At 45.5% G+C, this 26,719-nt stretch overlaps 1 protein-coding gene across 1 annotated transcript in view; it reads right to left on the bottom strand.

The window, feature by feature from the left end:
• The window catches only part of FKBP4 (FKBP prolyl isomerase 4), a 36,376-nt gene extending 12,331 nt beyond the window's left edge, over window positions 1–24,045 (bottom strand). The window contains exons 1-7 of the mRNA XM_077468972.1: window positions 22,865–24,045; window positions 14,375–14,519; window positions 11,060–11,202; window positions 10,850–10,970; window positions 8,648–8,804; window positions 6,817–6,907; window positions 6,051–6,134 (exon numbers count right to left, since the gene is read on the bottom strand). Of these exons, the coding sequence (XP_077325098.1) occupies window positions 6,051–6,134; window positions 6,817–6,907; window positions 8,648–8,804; window positions 10,850–10,970; window positions 11,060–11,202; window positions 14,375–14,519; window positions 22,865–22,960 (837 nt within the window). The 5' untranslated portion in view covers window positions 22,961–24,045. The remainder of the gene's footprint in view (window positions 1–6,050; window positions 6,135–6,816; window positions 6,908–8,647; window positions 8,805–10,849; window positions 10,971–11,059; window positions 11,203–14,374; window positions 14,520–22,864) is intronic.
• Window positions 24,046–26,719: the final 2,674 nt, after the last annotated feature.

Raw genomic sequence — 26,719 nt, 5'->3', positions numbered from 1 at the left:
CCTATCAACTCTGACCAGATTCCCTGTCCCTGCTGAAGAAAAGCATCCCCACAACATTATGCTGCCACCACCATGTATCAAGGTGGGGATGGTGTGTTCAGGGTGATGTGTGCAGTGCTAGTCTCCCCCCCCCCCCAAAGGATTTTGCTTTTAGGCCAAAAATAGGATTATTTGTACTCACCATAAAACCCTTTTCTCTATAATTCACCGACCGACACAGCCATTGGGTTGTTATGCCCATTACTAGGAGAATACTGGGCATTAGTTGTAATACAACACTCAGAACTCTTTAGCGGTCCCTTGGGCAACAACCCTCCAGCCTGCCATGCAGTCATCAGTACGTAAATAAGCACTATAACGTAAAAGAGAAAAAGAAGGGGCGGGTGCTGTGCCGGTCGGTGAATTACAGAGAAAAGGATTTTATGGCGAGTACAAAAAAAATCCTATTTTCTCTTATATTCACCGACCGACACAGCTCCTCTCTTAGCCATTGGGATGTCCAACCAGTGCCAAATGAGGGGTGGGAAAACAGCATAGAAACTTCATCCACCATGGCAAGTGGGAACTAGTGAAACTTTACCGACAAACAAGTGCGTGGAGAAAACCACCACAAAACCAGGGTACCCTCTACAGGAGTAACTACCCACAACCGCATCAAAAACTGCAGAATGTAATGCAACAGCGCATTAACTTAACGGTACTGCGTTTTTAATCGAAAAACCAGGAAAAAATAAAAATATATATTTCATATTCAATTGCAACTATACGGCCGCCTGCAAGACTTTGCGGCCAGAACAGGCATCAGCCGATGCACTGACGTCTACCTTGTAGAACTTGGTAAATGTGTGGACAGATGACCAGGTCGCAAGGCATAGGCTTGCACTACAATCTGTCTGATCCACCTGGAAATGGTGGCCAACGAGACAGCCATGCCTTTCTTTGGACCAGCCACCGAAACAAACACTTCCGAAAGGGAGCAGTGGCAGACAAATACACCTTTAGAGCCCGAACCATGTCCAGAGCGTGAAGGACCACTTCCTTAGGGTGTTTCGGCTTGGGACACAGAGATGGTAATACAATGTCCTCATTGGTATGAAAAGCTTAGACCACTTTCGGCATAAAAGAGACGGTTGCGGACGCAACACCACCTTATCCTTGTGGATAACCAGATTTGCAACTTGGCCAAAGCCGCCAGTTCCGAAACCCTCCTGCCCGATGTGATGGCCACTAGAAAGACCACTTCCTGGGAAACAGTCAACAGGGGAATCTCCCCAATATTTTCAAAATGAAAGGTTCAAATCCCACGGGGGTAACAGTAGACGCACCGGAGGGACTATATGTCGCACCCCCTGAACAAAGGTACTCACTAATGAGTAAGACGCCAAGGGTCGCTGAAAAAAAAAAAAAAAAAAAAAAAAACACAGCCAAGGCTGATATTTGCCCCTTAATAGTGCTTAAAATTCCAATTTCTGGTCTACTCCTTGCTGAAGAAACAGCAGGATCCTGGATATAGAAAAGGAGCGTTTAAGCCATCCTTTCTCCTCACACATGGAGATGTAGGCCTTCCAGGTACAATGATATATCTTCCGAGAAGAAGATTTCCGTGCCCTCAACAGTTGGGATCACCAAGTCTGACAGACCCCAGTTCCTCAACACCTGGCTCTTAATAGCCATGCCATTAAAGCCAGCGATCGTAAAGCAGGGTGGAGAATCGGACCTCAAGACAGAAGGTCCTCTCGTAACGGCAGTCGCCATGGGGCATCCACCACCAGGTGCACTGGGTCTGCGTAAAAAGGATGCTGAGGCCAATCTGGGGCAATCAGTATTACTGGGATCCCCTCGACTTCCACTCTGCGAAGCAGACGTGGTAACAGTTTCAGTGGAGGAAAGGCGTAGATCAGCTGGTACTGATCCCACGGAGCCACCAGCGCGCGTCTGACGCATCTGCCCACGGATCTCGTGTCCTGGACACAAATCTCGGCACCTTCCGATTGAGGCGGGAGGCCAGAAGATCCACATCTGGTGTGCCCCACCTCAGGTACAGTAGCCTGAATACCTCCGGATGCAACACCCATTCTCCTGATCGGACGCCCCTGAAGTCTCATCGACCATGTGGAGAGGCACAGCCTGATTGCTCTTATGCCGCGTACACACGGACGGAGAATCCGTCCGCATGCGTCTTATCGGACCGTGTCGTCAGATAATCCGACTGTGTGTGGTATGCATCGGACTGATTCCGTCCGAATCTCCGTCGGGCCCAATTTTCCAACATGTTGGAAATATTTCCCGACCAACTGGGCCAGTCGGACGTAATCCAATCATGTGTAGAGAATTTTGATCGGACCAAGTGCCACGCATGCTCAGATCAAATTCCTACATCAAAGCTATTGGCTACTAGCCTGAATCTAGTCCTATCGTAACGAAATTACGTCATCACGTTCTGAAAGATCGGATTTTTCGACAACTTATTCCGACCGTGTGTATGCAACAGTTTCGGACACAATCCGTCAGACTAAATCTGATGGACAAAGTCCGACGGATTTGGTTGTGGAAACCTCCGACCGTGTGTACAGGGGCTTAGTTTGAGCAGATTGATAGCAACTTGGATTCTTCCGCTGACCAGAGGCCCTGAGCCGACTGAACCCCCATCACTGTCCACTTCAGGAGGTAGGAACGACTTCCTGGACTGAATCACCGGGGACCTCAGCCACCAGATTAGTGAATCTCTGCCTGACTCACCTGGATCTGTCGATCCAGGGACAACTGAGATTTGTCCCATTTTGTCAAAATCTCCTTCTGCAGGACTCTGGTGTAGAACTGGGCATATGGTACTGCCTCGAACAAGGCTACCATGAGTCCCAGGACTTGCATGCAGGAGCAGAGCGACGACCACTTGCGGTTCCTCAGCAGTTTTACCACGGATCTGAGAGTCTGCAGTTTGTCTGAAGGGAGAAAATCTCTTGCTTCCCTGGAGTCCAGAAGCAAGCCCAAGTACTCCAGATGCTGGGTTGGTACAATCACCGACTTCTTTAGTTTCAACAGCCACTCAAATTCTTGAAGGGTCTGCATGGTTATCGCCACATCCTCCTCTAATTCTGAGGCGGAAGATGCCCTCAGGAGGAGATCGTCTAGGTATCCCACGTTGCTGTAGCAACGCCAAAACTGGAGCCAAAACCTTGGTAAAGACTCGGGGGGGGCGATGCCAGACCAAAAGGCCACAAACTGTTAGTGGGACCGCTGTCAGGGTGTCCATGGGCACTGCGCAGTCGACCCGGTTGCAATTGCCTGGATTTCGGGGGAAGAAACACCGGTTTCTGAAGCCATGCTGACCCTACCCTGTCTGCCACCCGAAGGGGACTTACCCTTACTGCCGCTGGCTGAGGGGCTCTTTCCCGCCGGACTCACCACCCTGAGGAGTTCTGCGCTATGCAGCAGGTAGTGCCTGTAGTTCCTGTTGGCTCCCAGGTGCAGAGGAAACAGTGCTGCGTCGGTGGCAAATGACACTAAAACCGCTCTGAAGTGTGCCCAGGCTTCAAGAAAATGGCCGCCCAGTGTCCAGCACAAGGACAGAAAACACACGGAAAATGGCTGTGAGAGCACAGGAGCACATGCTGCCGCTAGAGAACACAAAAAAACGTGTTCAGGCTTCAAGAAAATGGCCGCTGGTATCCTGTATAGGAAATCACCAGGAAAATGGCCACTGAAGCCCAGGAGAGCATGCTGCCCTTGCCCACACCTAAAATGGCCGCTGAAAGCAGCTCCATGAGGTACAGGGAGAAAACAATGGCGTTGAGCACTTTACTGCGCATGATACCAGCATGGCCTCACATACACCTTACACACACCGCTCAGCAGCCACATGCAGCAGCGGGGGGGGGGAAAGAGGGAGAGAAGAGAGGGAGGTGAGGGACCCCAGAATCGACTTCCCAGGGGATGCACAGCTGCTCTGCCCCACCGAGGCAGGGAGAGCTGTACTTACCAGTCCTGAAGAGCTGGAAGACATTCCATCACAAACCCACTCACTGATCAGTACATGGTGGCTGCTGGCCCGGCATACTGTGAAGCAGACATCAGTAGCCTGGTCATATGTATGCCCCGGAGCATAAAAGCTCACCGACCACCTCTGGAGCTGAGGTTTCGTCGTGGCCTGCCTAGCGAGTAGCTGTGGCCTGCACATGCTCGATGGCCGGACTGGGGAGACTACAAGGATAAGAGTATCCAGCCTGTCACCCAGCCGGCTGTTGATAGTAGATAACAGGATCAATGATCTTGCGCAAAAAGGCACGCTTCTGCAGAAAAAAGCATGGAGCGGTGGGCCCGCAGGGTTCCTAGGTCCTTCTCCTTCACTAGGCAAAATAAAACTGATGTCTGCATGGCAGGCTGGAGGGTTGTTGCCCAAGGGACCGCCCCCTTGGCGGAACTAAAGAGTTCCGAGTGTTGCATTACAATTAATGCCTAGAATTCTCCTAGTAATGGGCATAACAAGCCAATGGCTAAGAGAGGAGCTGTGTCGGTCAGTGAATATAAGTTCAATTTTGGTCTCATCTGACCAGAGCACCTTCTTCCACATGCTTGCTCTGTCCTCCACATTGCTTCACGCAAACTGCAAACAGGACTTCTTATGGCTCTCTTTCAACAATGGCTTCCTTCTTGTCACTCTTCCATAAAAGGCCAGATTTGTGGAGTGCATGACTGGTAGTTGTCCTGTGGACAGATTCTCCCACCTGAGCTATGGATCTCAGCAGCTCCTCCAGAGTTACCATTGACCTCTCTGATTTATGCTCTCCTTGCCCAGCCTGTCAGTTTAGGTAAACATACATGTCTTGGTAGGTTTGCAATTGTACAATACTTTTTCCATTTTCAGATGATGGATTTGAACAGTGCTCCATGAGATGTTCAAAGCTTGGCATTTTTTTTTTTTTTTTTTTATAACCTCACCCTGCTTTAAACGTCTCCACAACTTTATCCCTGATGTGCCTGGTGTGTTCCTTCATGATGCGGTTTGCTCACCAAGGTTCTCTTACAATCCTCTGAGAGCTTCACAGCACAGCTGTAGTTATACCGAGATTAAAACACAAGGGTGGACTCCTTTTAATAATTATGATTTCTGGAGGCAATTGGCTCCACTAGACTTTGGTTAGGGGTATCAAAGTAAAGGGGGCTGAATACAAAATGCGCACCACAATTTTCCACATTTGTAAAAATTTAAAACCATTTATCATTTTCCTTCCACTTCACAATTATGTGCCATTTTGTGTTGGTCCATCACATAAAATCCCAATTACATTTACATTTTTGGTTTGGTACTATGACAAAATGTGGAAAATTTCAAAGGGTATGAATACCTTTTTCAAGGCACTGTATATACCTTAGTTTGTAGATGCTATAATGTTTGTTCAAACCAATCTATATAAGCTTATTGGGATTTTTTTTTTTTTTTTTTATTAACCAAAAATATGTACCGAGTATATATTAGCCTAAATAAATGAAGTTAGATTTTTTTAATGGATAGGTTTTATAGCAGAAAGTTAAAAAAATTATATACAATTAAAAAATTGTCAGGCCTTTGTTTATAGCACAAAAAAACCAAAAACACCCTCTATTAGAATAGAAATATTCAAATATAGAACGCTCTATTTCTGGGATAAAAATGACATAAAATTATATTTAGATACAGCGTTCCATGACCGCGCAATTGTCAGTTAAAGTAGCACCGTGCCGTATCGCAAAGAAAATGGCTTGGTCATGAAGAGGTGTAAATCTTCCCTGAGGTCAAGTGGTTAAATATAGGCTGCTAAAAATTCCATGGCAGCTAGTTATGTGATCAAATACCAAAGCATTTAGTCATGTGATCTCTGCTGCTAGAAGGATCAGCTAATATAAAATCTAAATTTTCTTTTATAAAAACTTTACAGTAAATGACCTTAAATTCGAGTTCAATGAAAATATAGTACAGTGCTCTTTAGAGAGCTACTAATATAGTTTAGAATTATATATTAAAGTGTTCTCATAACTGGACCCATACTGAAAACTTATTTTTTTACACTTACCCTGAAATATTGTGTTCCTCTTTCCTTAACCAGAACTCCCTGCTCCAACTTTTCATCACTATTCATCTCCCAGGATTCCTTGGCCTGATTGGGAAAAAAAAATAAAATATAGCAATAGAACATCAAATTTATTATAATACTCTATGTAATACTAACAGCATGCAAAGCCCGGGAAAAACCCAAACCCTGACAAGCATCGCCCGCGGACAACTCTTTCCACGCAGACACAACCTGTGGGCAACACTCAAGCACAACACTCCCCTGGCACTTGCAGCTCAAGCATAACACTCCCCTGGCACTTGCAGCTCAAGCACAACACTCCCCTGGCACTTGCAGCTCAAGCACAACACTCCCCTGGCACTTGCAGCTCAAGCATAACACTCCCCTGGCACTTGCAGCTCAAGCAGAAACACTCACCTGCCATTTGCTACTAAAGCACAACACTCCCTTAAAGAAAAACACCCAGGATGACACACAATGAGCACACATCAACATTTCCCCAGCATGCACCGCTCAAGTAAAACACTCTTCGGGACACTCAACAATAGTCAACCAGCAAGTACTGCCCAAAGACAACATGTCCATAGTGCATAATGCGCAAGCACAACTTCTGAGAACGGCACTTACCCAGCATGCACCAGCCGAAGACAACACTCAACTAGCACACAAATTAAAACTCCCCCATTACGCACTGCCTGAGAAAAACACTACCCCAGCACGCCCAACAACATTCACCCAGAAACCACCATCCGAGGACAACACTCACCTTCTCAAAGCTCTTCAGTTTGATTTCATATTTCAATTCGGCATTGGGTGGGATCTGAAATGGCTCATAGCCTGCGCTGTCAAAACCGTATCTGTAACAGAATGATGCTACGGTTAGTGTAATTATGTTCTACAAGCTGGATAATGTTCAGAATAATGTGCCTTATATTACACCTCCCCCCCCCCCCCCCCAAACAGAACAAGTGTCCAAACTACTCAATGGAAATGAATTACATTGTTATTTACAGCCTTGAATCTATAGGGAAAGGAAAGGAAATGAGGGTGGAGATGAAGTGGAATTCCTGTCTAACCATAGTCTAAAAAATTACCCCCCAACCCCCCACGGATGGACCCTATGCTCACTGCTATACACCCTTTCCAGAAAACTATGCAATGAAAAAGCAAGGATTTTTAGTTCACACATATTGCAATACAGGCTTAAGTTAGCCAACTGTGTAAAAAAAAAAAAATCCCTCTTATGGCCTACACTGCAAATGCTATGGTGGACACCATGCCAACCTGGGGCATAAATACACAAGATGGGGGAGAGCTACTAGGTTCAGGTCTGGTCACCGACCTGTGTTACAACAGGGAAAATATATACCAGTGCTCAAATCCCAATAGCTTGTACATGTATTTAATCTATCAGGTGCTAAAGAAGTGTGACCACATATTAACACTACAAATTCTGGATGGAGCCTCTGCACACTGCTATACACCCTTCCCAGCAAATGCAATGAAAAACAGGGATTTAGTTCACACATACTGCAATACATTCATAAGCCCGACTGCGTCAAAGTAATCCCTCTTATGGCCAGTCCTACACTGCTTTGCCACTGAAAATGCTATGGTGGACACAATGCCACCTTGAGTCTTTAGGCCCCAGGTTGCACGGGGTCCAACATAGCATTTGCAGTGGCAAAGCAGAGTAGGACTGGCAATAAAAGGGATTACTTGGGACGTAGTTGGCCGGCTTAAGCATGTATTGCAATGTGTGTGAACTAAACATCCCTGTTTTTCATTTCAAAAGTTTGCTGAAAAGGGTTCATCCAGAATTTAGCACCTGATAGTTTAAATACATGTGCAAGCTATTGGGATTTGAGCACAGGTATCTCTTTTCTCACTACCTATCCGGTCTACCTTCTGTAAAAAAAAAAAAAAAAAAAAAAAAAACAACATGTATACATTCTTTTTTAAAGCCTACTCCAGTTCAGTCACATGATCCCCGGTAGGGGGCACGCATGAGCGCCGCCGGCAGCTCTCTACCGCCGGTATTACACACAGTGGGAGCTAATCTATGGGTACCACGGACTTCATTTCTGCCGGCATCTGCCAATCGTGAGGGAAAGACACAGAACGGCGATCTGCCTATGTAAACAAGCCAGATCGCCGTTCTGATGGGAGGAAAGGGATGGATTTTGTGCCCCTGCAAGGTAGAGGACAAATCTCATTGCTTCACCTAGTAAAAGCACCTCACACAGTACACTAAAACACTGGCTAGGCACACAGTTAACCCTTTGATCGCCCCCGATGTTTAACCACTTCCCAGCCACTGTCATTAGTACAGTGACAGTAAATATTTTTAGCACTGATCACTGTATTAGTGTCACTGGTCCCCCAAAAAGTGTCAATGTCCACCGCAATATCACAGCCCTGCTACAAGTAGCTGATTGCCACCATTACTAGTAAAATGAATGAAAAATATTGCAAAAAAATGGCCTGTTCACAAAGGGGGTAAATATTTTGGAGGTCAAGTGATTAATCAAGAACCTAGGAGGACACAGTCCATAATAAAACAAACAACCACCACCACACCGGGACAGTCAGCTCACTCTGGTTTCAGGTAGAGCACAGCTTCCTCTCCTTTCTCCATCTGCTGCAGTGCAGTCTCCACTCCTGGGGGGATCCCGAGGCTCTCTCCCTCCCCAACTTCAAACTGCAGCTCCCGTTCGTCAAACACACGCTCATTGTGGATTCCTTGCAGCTTCACTGTATTAAAATAGCAGAGAAACAGATTATTCTATGGTCCTCAACCAGACCCTAAACTGTTATAGATACTTCTAATATGCTTAGGCTAATCAAAGAACCCCAACAAAAACAGATATTTCAGTTTTATGTGGGTGAAGTCACCAGACATGTATACATTCAGCGTCTTCTAAAAACGTAGGCCTCGTTAACACCATGGTGCAGAGAGAGGAGTTTTTCTGCACACATTCTGCAAGGGCTCAAAAAAAATAAAAAATAAAAAAAAAATAAAAAAAAACCCATACACAATGGTTCTCTATGTGCCCTGTTCACACCACACTGTGCAGATTTTTTCTGCACAGGAATCTACAAAGTGTATGCAGTTTCTTTGCACAGGAAAGCAAAAGACTGGCATGACAACACTGGTGTGAATAGGGCACATAACTGACTCGCATGAAAACTGATGTGAAACTGATGTCTCTGCAAGTTAAGTCTGCGCGGTTTTCCTATCAATTGTCATGCACGTATGGTGTGAACGAGTCCTAATGTTTGAAGCTAAGGGTTTCGGGGGTGGGTAGTAATTAGAAACGTTTAAAATATAACTGAAAAAAGGTACAACTGTCCTTTACCTTCCAAAAACTTTAACCACCTAAAGATTTGGAATGCAAGAGATATGTCCTAAAAAAATAAATAATAAAATTTCGGAGATTTTAGGATGCATTTCTTTCCAGCTACTCTTACCTCTGCCACCACTTTCCCCACCGCAAATAGACAGCCAGTAATTGCTTTGTATTACACAGCAAGGGCAACTGTCAAAATGCATGCCATTTCATTCATATAAGGAAAGGCATTTCTTTTGTTCTCCATATACCATCACTTAGTGGTTGTAAACCTCAGACATGAAATATGGACAAAGCATACCCCTCTATAGTATGTATCCGTCTCAATTAAGAGCAGCAAGTTTCAGTTCTGTCAAGACAAGATTTAGAAATTCTGGACTTTGAACGTGTGTACAGAATAGAAGACTGCAAATAAACAGGTACAACTTATGTAGAAGGTTTTGTTTCATCTCTGTATCACCTGAGGCCAGTCACTTCACTGGGGACATGTGAAGTTTTACAACCACTTTTCAAGGCATGATAAACATTCCCACCTGCACCTTGTTTTTCACCTGCATAAGATGTGCATTTATCATGTAGTTTTACGGTGTCATTTGTTGCCCTATACGCAGATTCTACAGTAGAAGGAATCTTCACATTCCTGTCAGTAGTTTCAGTTTAAACATGAGGCATGGCACATGTTAATGCATGACCTCTGCCTGTAGTGCGAGACCTGACACTTCCTTGTGAACATAGCTCTACATATATTTATTGTTGACTATATATTCCCTACAAAATATACATTTTTGCAAAGAAATATTGCCAAATAAAAGCCTAGCTTTCCCCCCTCCCCTTTCTTCAAGGTAAAAAATAAAAATAAATTATATATGTATTACTTTGCAATTTTCGAAAATAAAAAGGCCTATAGTTGAATAGTAAAAACTGTTGCAGTTCATAAGGGGTGCACAGATATAGGGCAGAAGTGATTAAAAAAGGCCGTTTGGACACTGCAACATGAGATTCCCCCTTAAAGAGGAAGTAAACCCTGATGGGTTTTACTTCACCCTTGTTTCCCTGCAAAGGTAAAGCATAATGGGCTACTATGCATCGCACAGTAGCCCATTATGTGTCACTTACCTGAAACCGCAGCCTGCAATGTCACCGCTGTCTCCTCTTCCATGAAGCGTCCATCTTCCTTCCGAGTATCGCAGCTCCGGCGCTGTGATTGGCCAGAACCGCGATGACATCACTCCCGCGCGTGGGAGCCGCCAGTCACTGCACGCTCGCCATTTCTAAAGGAGTCTAAAGTGTGCCTGCGCCGTAGGCATCAGCAATCGCCTTCTTTGCAAATAACTCCTAAACCGTGGAGGTTTGGGAGATATTTCGAGTACCTACAGGTAAGCCTTGATCTAGGTAAAAGTGGTTGTAACGGGTTTACAACAACTTTAAGCAGGATCGCCAATCACTTACATTCTACCACAGCGCCCTCGTTGGGTTTGGAATATCCCTCGCCCTTCACGCGAATTCTACGAATAATACCGCCATCTTCTTCTTTTGACAGATCTTCACCTTGGAAGTCATAAAGCTCAATCTGGAGGCAAAAAAAAAAAAAAAAATGATAAAGAATATGAAAACTCACAAAATGTTCACCAATAGAAGAACTTGAAATGTCTCTCATACCTCAAAGATGAGTGTAGCATTTGGTGGAATTTTGGGAGGACTCCCTGATGCTCCATAGGCATACTCTGGCTTACAGGTAACCTGACAGATCTCTCCAACTTTCATGGTGGCCACAGCGATGTCCCACGCTTTAATCACCTGACCTGTAAGAAGAAGATATGAACTTACAGCTGGAGATTATACTTACTGAATGACAGTGGCGGCTAGTCCATAGGAAAGCGATAAATAATATAAAAAATAAAAAAAATCGTTAACATTTTTTTTTCACTTTTAAAAAGTCATTATGATTTATTTAAAAATAAATTGTTCTATGTGTGTGCAGTGCATTGCGGGGCATGGGGCTAACAGAAGACTATTAGGTCCGTCACAAGCATGTGATTAGGGCCTGAGGCTCCAATTGGCTTATTTTATAGTGTGCTCGGGGCGCAGAACCCTCCCACTTTTGATTTTAACAAATCAAAATTCGTCATCACATCACTTTTGGTTTTGCGTCCTGGCCAATCAGGAGTCTGAAGATGGAACAAAGAAGCCGCCAGGTATCGGGAGCCGTGACAGCTGGATTTTCCAGCCTCCTCTCAGGACAATATCAGGTGCCGATAGTCAGCAGATTTAAAGCATCCCTTGTGACAGTAATAGCCAGTGACAGGCACTCTTTATGGAGGGATCTGGGGTCTATAAGGCCCCCAAACTGCTCCTCTGCACTTGAAACTATTCAAAACGTCAAGATACTTTCTATTATTTTTAAACTGGTGCCTTTGGAATGCCAGTAATCCGGGAAGCGATGTCATGACATTGCTTCCGGGTTACTAGATCCGAGACCAGAAAAAAGCCGATCTGGCTTTGTTCGGGTCTTCGGGCAGCCAGCGGATGTGCTGCCTGGTCACTCAGGCCTCCCGGTGGGACGCAGCTGCAGGCATCCCCCGGTACACCCCCTTGAAGCAAAAAATGAAAAATATATTGGTAACATCGGTAAGTTTGTGACGATACTTCAAAAAAAGTGAATATCAGCCGGACTGATAATCGGTCGACCCCTACATTTTTAGCAAACTTTGAGATTTGAAATTCCTGTGGTAAGTGAAATCTAATGGGAGTGGTTTCTTAATCAGCTGCTGCATCTGCAGGGCTCTAATGTGGAAAATTGCAGTGTCTGTATCCCTTTAGACATGATTTCCTATTGGCAGTATCTCAAACATTTTTGTTGCAGGGGGATGCCTGATTGGACTTGTATCTTAGCGTAGACTTCTGGGAAAAACAGTGAGCCAATCACACAAGCAGGAAATTATGTTTCTGGGGGGCGATCTGTACACATTCTGTGTACAGAGTACCTCCAGGTAGCCATATTGCATTTTACAGAAAACTACAGATTGAAAAGAAAAAAGGTCATTGGAAGTGGAGTTACCCTTCAACCACTACAGTACCAGGCACATTCACCCCCTTCCTGCGCAGGCCAATTTTCAGCATTGTCGCTCTCTGAATGACAATTGCACAGTCATGCAACACTTTCTTTTTGTTAATCACCACTGGGTTTTTTTATTTTTTACTAAACAAAATAGTTTAGTTTCAAAAAAGTTTTAGTTTGCTATAAAAATCTTCTAAATAATGGATTTTTCCCCTTCACTTATGTGTGCTGATGAGGCTACACCGATAAGGAAGCACTTCCTCATTAACACTGTGATTAGACACAGCTGATCACATGGTAAAGTGTCTATGTCATAGGCTCTTTACCAAGATTGGTGATGCGTTGTGTGCGAGCATCACACCGCACCACAGATCGGCGCGCACGAGCAGCCGTTCTGAGTGATGGCATAGGACATCCACTCAGAACAATGAAACCCCAAAGAAACCCCTGCCCGACCGTCAAGAACTGGCTATGCGCATTTTCTTTTGTACAGTGAATATTGTCACCCTAGGACAGAACGTTCCCAAGCACCGAAACTAATATGGCATCCAACCCCCCAAACCCTGTGTGTCCAGTACATTTTTTGGAGTTTTGCGAGGAATGTGTCAGATTTGGCTTGTTTCTCCACTTTTTTGTGTCATACCAATACAAACAAAAGAAATAAACATGAGAATGCCTAAACATTTATAACTGCAACAATTTTTGGGGTGAAGCGTTGCATTATCAGACAGAAATACAGTGGGACAATACACACACACACACACACACACACACAGCTATAGATCGATATCTGTACAAGGCTTACTGGAAGAAATCCAATGAAAAAAACACAGTGGTCTCTAACCGCTGTACATGGAAACAACCTAAAAGCGTGCTAACTTTCAGAAAGTCACATAAGCATAAGATTTCCTTTCCTGAATGCAATTTTAGGGGGGGCGTTTCATGCCTGTTATGAGAAGAAAAAAAAAAAAAAAAAAAAAGGTACAGAAATTTCTTAGATCGCTGTGATCTTACCTGGAATTGGGAGCGGGTACCGTATTTTTCGGCGTATAAGATGACCTTTTACATTTTAAAAAACTGGCCAAAAAGCAGGGGTCGTCTTATACGCTGGGTCAGCTGCTGGGATGCCTTCAGGATGTGCGGTAATAGTGTATGTAGCTTCCGCTACATACAGTGTATACCGCTGAGCCAATCCCAGTGAGTGATGTATTCAAATGAATACAGAGCCTGCTCGGATTGGAGTAACAACCTCTGCCAATCCGAGCAGGCTACACACAGAAGCCTGCTCAGATTGTCTTTGAGAGTCAGAGAGGAGCGGGCTGATGATGTTACAGCCTCTGCAATCCAAGCAGGCTTTGTATTCATTAATAGAATACATTGCTCGCCGTGATTTGCTCCAGCACCAGCAAGAAGGAAATGGCTCCAGCAAGAACGAAGAAGAATGATATGAAACGTCAGAAGCCTCGGAAGGGGGGGGGGGGGGTCACCTTAAACGGTGAGTACAGGCAAAACATCTTAAAAACCTGTAAAATTAGGGGGTGTCATCATATGCCGGGTCGCCTTATACATTGGCAAATACGGTACCTGGTTTTGACAGGTTTCTGTCCCCCCCCCACCCCAAAAGGTGCCAAATGTGGCAGCAGATGGGGGGAGAAGGAAGCAAACAAAAGCAGCTTCCACTTTTAGGTGGAGCTCCGCTTTTACTTCAGAAAACACCTATAGTGTGCATGTCGTTGGATAACATGGAGGGGAATTAACAGGCAGAGAAAAATAAAAGCCCAAAGAGCTCAAAGCAGCTTCTTTGAGTTCCAATGTGCACAAGGCCTATGATGTAGCTCACATGCTGAACACTATGTACAGTTTTTGCATCACCACTAGATGGAGCCGGTGTTCAGACAGCGGCTTGAAGATCATACCTTTCCCCAGGTCAAAGGTGAACTTGTCCTTTCTGTCTCTGCTGGAGTCAAACTTGGTCCCATCAGGCAGCCAGCCAGTATAGTGGACGTTGACTTTATCCCCAATCATAGGATTCTCCGTCCCACTGCCTTCTTTCTTGATTTGCTGGAGAAAAAAGAAGGGGGGCAAATAAAAATATTTAACCCCTTGTACATCATGAAGACCAGAGCAGGGTCCTAAGCCCACCAGGGAATTATGGGGGAGCTCCACCTGCCAGGGAAGCAAAGAATCAGGTAGGTAAAGCTGTTTCTTCCTTGGACAAAACCCTTACAAGAGTCACCCCAATGCCTGCATCAGGTCTGAGCGTTCCTCCGAGCAGGCCCGAGGCTGGGTGCAGTGTTGTTTTCAGGAAGTTATGTACAGCACACAGCTGGAATCTCCCACCAGCCATGATTTGACCTGCACGGCACAGAGAAGCACAGGGACCTAATGATCACATCACTTGGACTAAAATAAGGTACGTATTAAATAGGGCTGTTGCCGATTAAAATTTTCGTGTTCAATTAATTGATTTTTTTTTAATCGATTAATTTTGATTAATTATAACGCACATACAGATCCAACTACTTTTAGCTGATCTCCTTGCATTGCAACGCTGCATTAGTCAGTGATAAATGTGGTATACACTATATACATACAATCACCCGACACTAGTTCGTTTCCACAATCCATGACTTAACGTCACAGTTCACACAAATACATTTTAAATTCAAACTGTAGCACTGACGTAATTTTTTTTCCCACAGTATCGTGACAATGCCTCCACCTCCGGCCTAACTAATCACTCTCACCTTATGGCATGGACCTCTGTGCAAACAGGTGGTCATGCAAGCGGGTATCAAAAAGGTTAACACGGACCATAAACTTCTGACGTCTCCTTAGATCTCAGCAAGGATGCCAGGTCATGGGTAGAAAGAAAAGATCTAAGTGCTCATACTGAATCTTAAGTATAAGATTCAATTTTTGTGTTCAAACACAAACTACTCACATAAAGATGATAAAAACACAGCATGTAAAGCCAACAATCGCATTAGTTCCATAGGGCAGCAGCGGGTGAAGTTATGTGTAGCTCCTCCCCGTACGCGTTACGTTCCATCAGAACTTCAACGTCACCGGACTCCTCCCCCTTCCCTTCATTAGCAGACGGAGGCATTTGGGGAGGGGGGGGGGGAGGAGTCGTGACGTCGATGTCCGTGACGTCACCGGGCCTCCGACGGAACTCCCTGAAGCCGGCTAAGAGGAGTACTGATCAAAAGAATTTTGATAGATCAAAAAAAAATGAATCGATTAAAGATTAATTAATTTCCCCAGCCCTGGTATTAAAGAAATTGAAGATTTTATTTTTAAAAAATATATAAAATAAATAACTTAAAGAGGAAGTAAACCCTGATGGGTTTACTTCCTCTTTTTTTCCCTGCAAAGGTAAAGCATAATGGACTACTATGCATCGCATAGTAGCTCATTATGTGTCACTTACCTGACACAGGAGCCAGCGAAGTCGCCGCTGATCCCTGTAGTCCGCCGCGTCCATCTTGCTGGTGGCGTCTCGCAGCTCCGACCAATGACAGCGGCGAAGCCGCGATGACGTCACTCCCGCGCATGCGCACGGGAGTCGCGCCTCGCAGCTCCGCCGCTGTCATACGGCGAGGCCGCGATGACGTCACTCCCGCGCATGCGCACGGGAGTCGACAAATTTGGCAAATCCATTCTTGGACTTGCCGCATTTAGTGCGCATGCGCGCCGCTGTCTACGGCGCATGCGCCGTAGACAGCGGTGCCCATTTTCGGGCAAATATCTCCTAAACCATATAGGTTTAGGAGATATTACTTGGACCTACAGGTAAGCCTTAATCTAGGCTTACCTGTAGGTCAAAGTTGTTTGGAAGGGTTTACTTCCATTTTAACATGTGGTTAAGGGGCGAAAAAGTGGTAACCACGGAAGGAAAAAAAAATTATATATATATATATATATATATATATATATATATATATATTATATATATACGGATTAAACTTCAACATTAAAAGGAGAACATTCTTTACAACTTTATGCAGTATTTGCTCAAAATACAAAAAGGTACAACAATAAAAAGATGATAAAGAGAAGTTTAACACACTAATCTTATGTATAGATCTTTCCCTGTAGTCTATGGCAGTTATTTATTCTCCAAACAGGTTACATAAACTCAGCAATTTCCTTTGTCTCGGTCACCTGAGCCCTTAGGTAAGACAGGAGGAGCTAAACAATAAGGTCATGGTACAACAGCTTGGGGGTGTGGCCCGTTTCTGGGCGTCGCTGCATATTGTCAGAAGATCTTGAAGCGTCTAGGAAGTCCTGAGAACAGACACCCACAGATCCCCCTTTTTTTTATTTTTTTTATAGATTTAATTAAAATAATAAAGAGAAAGCGCACACATGTCCGACTGTGCAACATAAAACAGAGCGGAAGGGACAGGTCTTTAAAATCAATGACAACGTTCTTCCATCGAATAAGCATTTAGACTACATAATGTACAAACTGAACAAGATCTGTAATGTGATACGTGTGTGTGTGTGTGTGTGTGTGTGTGTGTGTGTGTGTGTGTGTGTGTGTGTGTGTGTGTGTGTGTGTTATATATATATATTACACATATACACACACACACACACACAAACACACACTAGGCTTAGGGCCAAATAAACTTAGGTTCACATGTGTGGGTCAGGAAAGACCTATGTGCAAATACAATGCGACATAAAATATTGCAACAACCGCCATTTTATTCTCTAGGGTCACTGCAAAATTTTTTTTAAAAATAATATATATATTCTAAGTGATTTTTAAAGCAAAAAATACTTTTTTTTTTAACTTGCAAGCAACAAGTGTCAGAAAAAGGCTTAGTCTTTAAATGGTGACAGCTGTGAGCAGAGAAAAGCTCTGCACTGAATTGTAGAAATGCTGTTTTAAGATCTTGATGGGGGGTTGAATTGCTATCTCGATTCTTTAACGATTAATCCTACAGCTCTAGACATCACCAAACACACATGCAAGATAATGGCACTGCAACCCAAACATGCAATCAGGGCCAGCAAGAGCTCTCAGTTTCCACTCAACGTGCCTGACTTGCAATCTCCACCACACAACACAAAAAAGTCATTTCATGTAGAAAAAGTCAGCAACCAGTTGGGGATGAATGAAATGTCTCATTTCATCCAAGGAGTACACATGTTCCAAACAGAGCCAACACTAACGTGTTTCAGCCTATCGACTATGAGTAAGACCTTGATAGGCTGAAACACGTTAGGTTGGCTCTGGAACACGTGTACTCCTTGAATGAAATGGAGACATTTTATTTATTCCTCTCCTGGTTGCCGACTTTATCAACATGGGACATCACCACCTTGCTGCCTGTGTGATGTGTAAGCCCCTCCGCCACAGTGGCAGATGGGACTTGTAGTCTTCCCATTTACCTGTAAAGAGATGGCACAGCTGTGCAGGATGAGCCATGTTAAATTCAATCATCTACAGATGTCTGCAGGGAGAAGCTAGCCACAATTCAGGTAAGTGGTGGAGGCGATTGAAAGGCTAAGTTCACCTTTTCCAGAAAATAGCTTATGCAGTCAAAAACTTCCAGTTAGCAGCCCCCACACCCCTACTTGTTGCCAAGATGCCATGGTGGTTGATTTTCACTCCCTAACAATGGGGATGTGGGGGTTGCTAACTGGAAGTTTTTTTTTCTAGCAGGCTTCTGAGGGGATCCAAACGGCCTACAGGTAAAACAATAACATTTTACAAAGTGGCACAGATTTTTAATATCCTCGTTGACTACATACGCTATTTTCTGGAAGAGATGAACTTCGCCTTTAAGGGTGGGAGGTTGGGGAATGTGACCATGACTTATGTTACACCCCAAGAATGGATATAACGTGATACATGCTCCCAAAAAGGTGGACAATGCATTTAAACTACATCTACACACAAGTATTAAAATGTAAGATATTGCTATAACTCAACAATATTTAGATGTGGTAGCTGCATTAGGCCCCCCCCTGCTGACTGGCTGGCTGGCAGGCAGGCAGTGCATGATTCCATGCACCGCCCCCCCCCCCCCCCTTTTTTTTTTATTTGTTTTGTACAAGCTTTATTTGAAGTGTACAAAACATACACTTCATTTACTGTAATGTTGGGCAGCAAATACCTTGTATCTGTGTCCAGGACTTCCGCAGGAAGTAGGAATTAATAACTTGTGGCCTACATGCCAAGATAACACTGATGCCTACATCCTCATAGAAACCCGCAACAAATTTTTTTCTTCTTCTTTTAATATCACAGACCTGTTAAAAACCAACACCAGGCTCTAATCCCCGAAGAATTTATGTATTAATTTTTTATTTGTTTTACAGATATCAATGACATCAGAAAGGCTCTCTGCATCTTTTCAATGTGAAAGAAGAGCCCCCTGCACCCACAGGGATGGCCTCAGTCTTCCAGTATAGGGGACACCAGGCATCATTCCTGAGGACATCTTGTGGTGAAAAATGATTACTGCAGGGGACAGCGAGTTTATTGCAGGCTGAGCTGCATTTTTAACCTCCTGCAAAACCCTAAAGCTGATCTACAGCTTTATTTTCACTTTAAAGTGGTAGGAACTGCAGTTTGCTCACATAATCTTTGCCATTCTGAAGCTTCCCTCCAACCACTTTGCATATTATTTCATATATACTGCGATTCTGTACTTGACAAATATGCTGCAGAAATCTCCCTCCAGCAAGTCTGGCTGCAGCCCTTTTAACTGTGGACAGCTGAAGCTGCTGACTGTTCACTGCCTGGATTTACACAGACACACACCTATAGCTCTGCAGCCCTCATTGGCTCTCTTATGGCCCCCCCTCCATTCCTGGCAATCTCTCTAGATAGAGATGATGTCATAGGGCTGGTTCCCACTGGTGCGATGTCCGACATCGGATGCGATCTCTGTGCAGCAGAATCGGATCATGTTGGTGTTCTCATTTGCAGTTTGCACCGAGATATGCAAACCGATTTGCGGGCGTCATTAACTTTCAATGAACACTCCCAGCAGTTCGCATAGGGCAGTGTGAACTGCTGCCAGGAGACATGCGATTTGGGAACCCACAGTGGATTTGCAGGGTTCCCACATTGCTGCAGTGTGAACCGAACCAAAAGCCTAGGTCAATGACCAGACAAGAAACAGGAAGTGGGCTGTATAAAAGGTATTTACTGGCAGAAAAAAAAAAATGTTTTACTATCCAAAGTTAAAACAAGGGCAGAAGATTTAATAGATGGAAAGATGAAGGAACATTTTTTTAAAAAATATAAGAAGGACTGAAGGTCCGTTTTAAACCCAAAATGTATTATATTGCAGCTTACCAAGTTGTGATGGCTGCATTTGTTTTCTTTGCTTTGTTTTTACCTGGTGATCTGGCCAATAATACACTTCCTGTATTAGTGAGACAACTCTGGATGAGAACAGGAGGCACAGTGGACAGGAGCATTGTCAGTCCAGGGAGGAGGGCAGTGGTAAATTAGCAGATTTAAATACACTAACAAATAGAACACAAACTCCAGCTTACACTTCATAATCAGTTACAGCAAATAGTTTTGCAGGAATAAATAAAAGAATAAATAAAAGTTGATCATCTTAATCATCCCTGCCAGTGTTAAGTGGTTTGTCTCATCCATGTAAAGTGATGATTCTGCTGGAGAGCTTGTGATTTAAAAAAAAAAAATAAACAGATTTGCTGGCTGGATCACTAGATGAAAATATAAGAAAGCAAGCCTAAAAAAGAAAAAAAACAAAACAAAATACAGCCATCACATCTAAGAATTGTCAAGCTTCAATATAATAAAAGGTTTGCTTTTGGGTTTAATACAGCTTTAATCAGTTAATTTGGGCCAAGCTGGCCAAAAACAAGACTATTTCATATACCAACAGGAGCGCCCACTGGGCGCACAATAGCCCCAGATACATACAGTAATTTGTGTTGGCTGTGGAATGTTAAAATCCGTTACACACCCGCAACAAAATGGAGTGTAGCTGAGCAGCATGCAACCATTCATATGCAGCTTTGTATTCTCTGAATGAATACAAATCTTCCTCTGATTGGCTGAGGCAAAGAGGTATAGGGCACTAAACACATGTGCCACTTGGTACAGCGTCCAGCCTCATTGTACAGTGGGGCAAAAACGTAGTCAACTCGTCGTGTTTGGAGGAGGTAGGGAGAGGGAGAATGCCGAATTGAAACCAAAGAACACCATACCTACTGTGAAGCATGGGGGTGGCAACATCATGCTTTGGGGCTGTTTCTCTGCAAAGGGAACAGGACGACTGATACGTGTACATGAAAGAACGAATGGGGCCATGTATCGTGATATTTTGAGTGCAAACCTCCTCCCATCAGCAAGGGCATTGAAGATGAAGTATGGTCAGTTTACATGGCCTGGGGCATACCCACTACTAGAAAGTGCAGTGTTTAAATATTTAAAGGTCCATTTGCTGATTTCCTGCACCATGACACTAACTAGTGGAGATCATTTATGATGGGTCACTGCACCATGACATTTAAGAGTCTCAGAAGGAACGTATAGATTGCGAGATCCCCCTTAAGTCAAAGTGGAACACCTGTGTAGGAAGCCTCAGCTGCCACCCTCTGTGTCCTGGGAGGCACACTAACTTCAGGTCAACGATGCCCTTGAACGTTTCAACCTCAAAATAATGTGTGGTCCAGAACTCAATAGTAGCTTCCATCTGAGTCTTCTCATACACGTAAACTGCTTTGTGACTTGCTGCATAAACTCTTGCAGTGGTGGCAGCAAAATAAAATGCTGACTGAACCAAAGGAGCTTACAGTCTAATGACCCTGTCACAATCATAACCCAATGTAAAGACCTCACTACAGTCATACCCATGGTAGGCTCACTGATTAAAACCACTACTTTACCAGTACATTACAGAATGAGGTACAAAATACCCGGAAGAAACCCCAGAAAACAGAGGGATGATGTACAAGGCTAACCAAGAAGCTACCAGACTGTCACTATAAACTTTTTTTCTTGATGTATTGAACCTCTGCAGAATTTTCTAGAAGGATCTAGGCCCTGGTTGGGCAGTCAGTTTCTCTCCAGCCCAACATTTATTGCTGCTCACTCACATGCATAACTGACCCATATGCGGACCTGATCATCTTTATGGAGGCCTTGGGCAAACCCACCTCTAATAACTCACAGATGTGGAAGAAATACTTCAAGAAAGAAGATCATTTTTGCAATTTCTTCAGCATTACTGTACACTAAGAATGCCAAACATCTGAATCATACTGACCAACATTTGGATATATTTGAGGTACATGTGTCAGGTATGGTGTATCAGCTATTATTAATTTTGCCCAGTTTGCATGCCTGGTAGTCTTTAAAAGAGAAGTATGGACAAAGATTTTCTTGCAATACTTCTGAGTCACAGGAGTGCACTTACTTGTGTCAGAGCCACTCCAGGCTCTGGAAGGATCCCTACCATACTGTCGGGATCAACCCAGATGCCTGATCTGCAGCTGGCTCTGCACGCAACAGGGAACATGGGCCAGCCGTTCCCACCCGGCGCTCCAGTGAGTGCTGGAGGAGGATAGAGAGCAGTGACTGACACCCAGAGACCAAGAACTGAGTGATCAGGGGTCATGCGATCTCTCAGTTCCCTGGCTTTAGAGGCCGCGGGGGATAGCAACCGATGCTGCAGCATGGAGGCGAGTATGCATGTTTGTTCTTTCTAAAGCCCCAAAATTCTCCTTTAAAAAAAAAAAAAAGGAACTTCAGCCTACCTACCCAAAATTATATTTCTATTTCATGGTAATTGTTCCTGTGTGTACATAAAGAAAGAAAAATACTTTCATGTCCATGGAGTCCAGCGTTGCCCTCCTTCCATCTCAAGAGCTCTTCTTCCCCACTCTGCTCCGGTGGCACCATCCTGGGACCAATATCCCACAAATGCTCAGACCCAACGTGGGTCTCTGCCAGGTTGGCACATGCAAAATCCCACTGTGCTTCTCTTTCTGTGCACATGAGGGGGGCTCACAGAATTTTACATGTGCAAAGACTTCCAGCTCTAGCAATAAACTACTGACAAATTGCACAAGGGACCCCATGTACAGGATCCACCTGGTGGATTATTGTACCTTGCAATATCTAATCTTTATCAACATTTCCTAATGTTTCCATAACACAACACACACCCTACTGTGCAGCCATTACAATCCATACAGCAAACACATCAGCTGGACTTGCAATAATAGAAAATAAAAAATGTTGAGCCCATTTATAAAAACTGCTTGAGCACTGGAGTGCAAGCCCACTGGACCTCACAAAAGTACCCCCCCCCCCTTTTTTTTTTAAATGTGCCTCAATGTCTGCACTTAACAGATCACGCAACCACACACAAGGCAAAGGTCAATCACTGCTTTACCTTTAGCACACCATGGTCTCCCTTTGGGCTGATGTCTATCCCCTCCATGGAGATCTCCTGGGGTCCCTGCTCTGTCTTCATCTCCTCCGCTGTCATTGTGATCTTCTACAGATTAGTCTGAGTTGCTGATATTTGCCAGTACTCTCAGGTTCTGGATCTGTAAATGCAACTGTGTTCTAGATCTGAGTGTCAGGGTGCTGGAGGTTCGGAATTTCTGGGGGCAGCAGGATTTCAGGTGGTGGATCTCAGGGTGCAGAAGTCTCCCAGCTCTGGATGGATCTCGGGGTGCAGAAGTCTCCCAGCTCTGGATGGATCTCGGGGTGCAGAAGTCTCCCAGCTCTGGATGGATCTCGGGGTGCAGAAGTCTCCCAGCTCTGGGTGGATCTCGGGGTGCAGAAGTCTCCCAGCTCTGGATGGATCTCAGGGTGCAGAAGTCTCCCAGCTCTGGATGGATCTCAGGGTGCAGAAGTCTCCCAGCTCTGGATGGATCTCAGGGTGCAGAAGTCTCCCAGCTCTGGGTGGATCTCAGGGTGCAGAAGTCTCCCAGCCCTGGTTCAATCTCAGGGTGCAGAAGTCTCCCAGCTCTGGATGGATCTCAGGGTGCAGAAGTCTCCCAGCCCTGGTTCAATCTCAGGGTGCAGAAGTCTCCCAGCTCTGGATGGATCTCAGGGTGCAGAAGTCTCCCAGCTCTGGATGGATCTCGGGGTGCAGAAGTCTCCCAGCTCTGGATGGATCTCGGGGTGCAGAAGTCTCCCAGCTCTGGATGGATCTCGGGGTGCAGAAGTCTCCCAGCTCTGGAGGGATCTCAGGGTGCAGAAGTCTCCCAGCTCTGGAGGGATCTCAGGGTGCAGAAGTCTCCCAGCTCTGGAGGGATCTCAGGGTGCAGAAGTCTCCCAGCTCTGGAGGGATCTCAGGGTGCAGAAGTCTCCCAGCTCTGGAGGGATCTCAGGGTGCAGAAGTCTCCCAGCTCTGGAGGGATCTCAGGGTGCAGAAGTCTCCCAGCCCTGGTTAAATCTCAGGGTGCAGAAGTCTCCCAGCTCTGGCGGTGCAGCAGTGTGTCAGCAGAGTAGGTCAGGCTGCAGCATGCTGTGCAGTTGCTCGTGCAGTGTTGTCCATGCACAGATCTGGCTGGGAGTTCTGTAGGCCGGAGTGGCGCTGCCAGCTCTGAGCCCCGCCCCTCTCTACTTGTCAGCACTGGGAGGAGGAAACTTCCTGGAGATACTAGAAGTTTCTAATAAGAAGAGGAGTCACCCTGTAATCTGAACATCAACAATGGGAAGATCTTAGGAGGAGGGGGTGGAGCTCAGTACAGCGCGACAGACACTGACAGCGATACACGGAGCATGGCCAGTGGCCACTCATTGTACCAAACCCCTTTCTCCATATAAATACAGTGTCCTGCTTCCATATACTCATACCTCTAATATTTTGAAATGGGAATGAGGGACACCTACCAACAAACGTATGAAGGCATAGGACACGCCCCCTGTCACACCCCCTAAAGGAGAATTAACCAAAAGAAAGGTTAAATCCACGAGGGATTTTTTTACCACTCCTATTCCTTTATATTGGCTTTTAAAAATGAAAAAATGCAGCACTTTAGAAATTAAATATAAAGTTTAGCATTGAGAAACACTTATTGCTATATAAAAAGTACATTTTATATACAACTATATAGATCAGCTCAGAATGAGGTACAGAGGGAAATTGCTCCAAACCAGGGACAGTTGGGAGCTATGGTATAATACTCTCTCCTACTCATCTATTCCCCCCACCCCATCTGCTTCTCATCTATCCCCCCAGACACCCCATCTCCTCCTCACCTATCCCCCCAGACACCACATCTCCACTCCATCTACCCCCCCCCCCCCCACCCAGACATCCCATCTCCTCCTCATCTACCCCCCAGACACCCCCTCTCCTCCTCATCTACCCCTCCCAGACATCCCCTCTCCTCCTCACCTGTCCCCCCCCCCTCCAGACACCCCATCTCCTCCTCATCTATCTTCCCACCCCATCTCCTCCTCATCTACCCCTCCCAGACATTCCCTCTCCTCCTCACCTGCCCCCCCCCCCCTCCAGACACCCCATCTCCTCCTCATTTATCCCTCTCCCCCCAGAAACCCCATATCCTCCTCATCTATCTCCCCCCGACACCCCATCTCCTCCTCATCTACCTCACCCAGACATCCCCTCTCCTCCTCACCTATCTCCCCCCCCAGACACCCCCCCTCCTCCGTCTCATATCCCCCCCAGACACGCCCTCTCCTCACCTACTCCCCAGACACCCCCTCTCCTCACCTACCCCCCCCGACACCCCATCTCCTCCTCATCTACCCCCCCAACACCCCATCTCCTCCTCATCTACCCCCCAGACACCCCATCTCCTCCTCATCTATCTCCCCCCAGACACCCCTCTCCTCCTCATCTACCCCCCAGGCACCCCCTCTCCTCCTCACCTATTTCCCCCCCAGACATCCCCTCTCCTCCTCAACTATCTCCCCCCAACTGCCACCCCTCTCTTCCTCACCTACCCTCCAGACACCCCCTCTCTTCCTCACCTACCCCCCAGATACCCCATCTCCTCACCTACCCCCCAGACACCCCCTCTCTTCCTCACCTACCCCCCCAGACACCACCTCTCCTCCTCACCTACCCCCCAGACACCCCCTCTCTTCCTCACCTACCCCCCAGACAACCCCTCTCCTCCTCACCTATTCCCCCCCAGACACCCCCTCTCCTCGTCACCTGTCTCCCCCCCAGACACCCCCTCTCCTCTCCTCGTCACCTCCCCCCCCCCAACACCTCCTCTCCTTCTTACCTACCCCCCAGACACCCCATCTCCTCCTCACCTACCCCCCCAGACACCCCATCTCCTCCTCACCTACCCTCACTCAATCTCCTCCTCACCTACCTCCCCAGACACCCCATCTCCTCACCTACCCCCCCAGAAACCCCATCTCCTCCGCACCTACCCCCAGACACCCCATCTCCCCCTCACCTACCCCTCCCCCCAGACACCCCATCTCCTCACATACCCCCTATGTCCTGGCGAATGAATGAGCCACTACTCTAGGACCCATCACTCAGGTCTGAGGTAGGGAAGGCGTTACAAAACTACATTTTCCTAAACAGCTCCTCTCAAACAGACCCCCTCATCATCTGGGAAGCCCCTTAATGTGCTGTGGGTCCGTACTTTTACCCTTGGATAGGGAATTGGATAAAAAAATGGCACACCCTTCAGCATGTGTGGAATCACTGGACTGAAAACACTGGAGCTTCAAACTGCATTCTTATCTTTGTATTGGTTTTAATGTGATTTTAGTGCTATATGTGCCTCTAGTGAGCTTTCCTCTCACTTCATGTCACAGTGACCTTATGGACATCCTACCCTACGGGGACACAGATGGCAATAAAGACTTTGAGAAGATGTTGAATCCAAAGTGGATTTACACTCACAGTGCACACAGAGGCCTCAGGAAAGTCCTTTATATCATATCTCAGAAGGTTAGAAGAAAATGAATGGCACACTAATGATTTGAATCCAACTATTTTATTTGAAATTAGTATATCTAAAAAAAAAAAACAGTTTTACACATGCCTGGGATTCTAGAATGTGTCTCAGTCTAGAATGTGATGGGCAAATTATTTTAGGTCTTCTTCCTCTTTCGTTTTGGTCTGGAGTGTTCACCTAAAAAAACTGGGTAATTAAATTTTACATCTTTCCAAAGAATACGCCTGATGTCATCACAGAGAGAAGAAAGCTGACATGGACACCGCCAAAGGCTTATCCCCATAAAAATACTGATTATTATTAATGTCGAAAATGTGGCCACACAGTCAATATATAACTAA

The sequence above is a fragment of the Lithobates pipiens genome, unplaced genomic scaffold (assembly GCF_037356315.1).
Source record: "Lithobates pipiens isolate NorthernLeopardFrog02 unplaced genomic scaffold, aLitPip1_a1.2 Scaffold_8, whole genome shotgun sequence".
In the NCBI taxonomy this organism is placed as follows: domain Eukaryota; kingdom Metazoa; phylum Chordata; class Amphibia; order Anura; family Ranidae; genus Lithobates; species Lithobates pipiens.
This window is presented reverse-complemented; position numbering and strand designations above follow the sequence as displayed.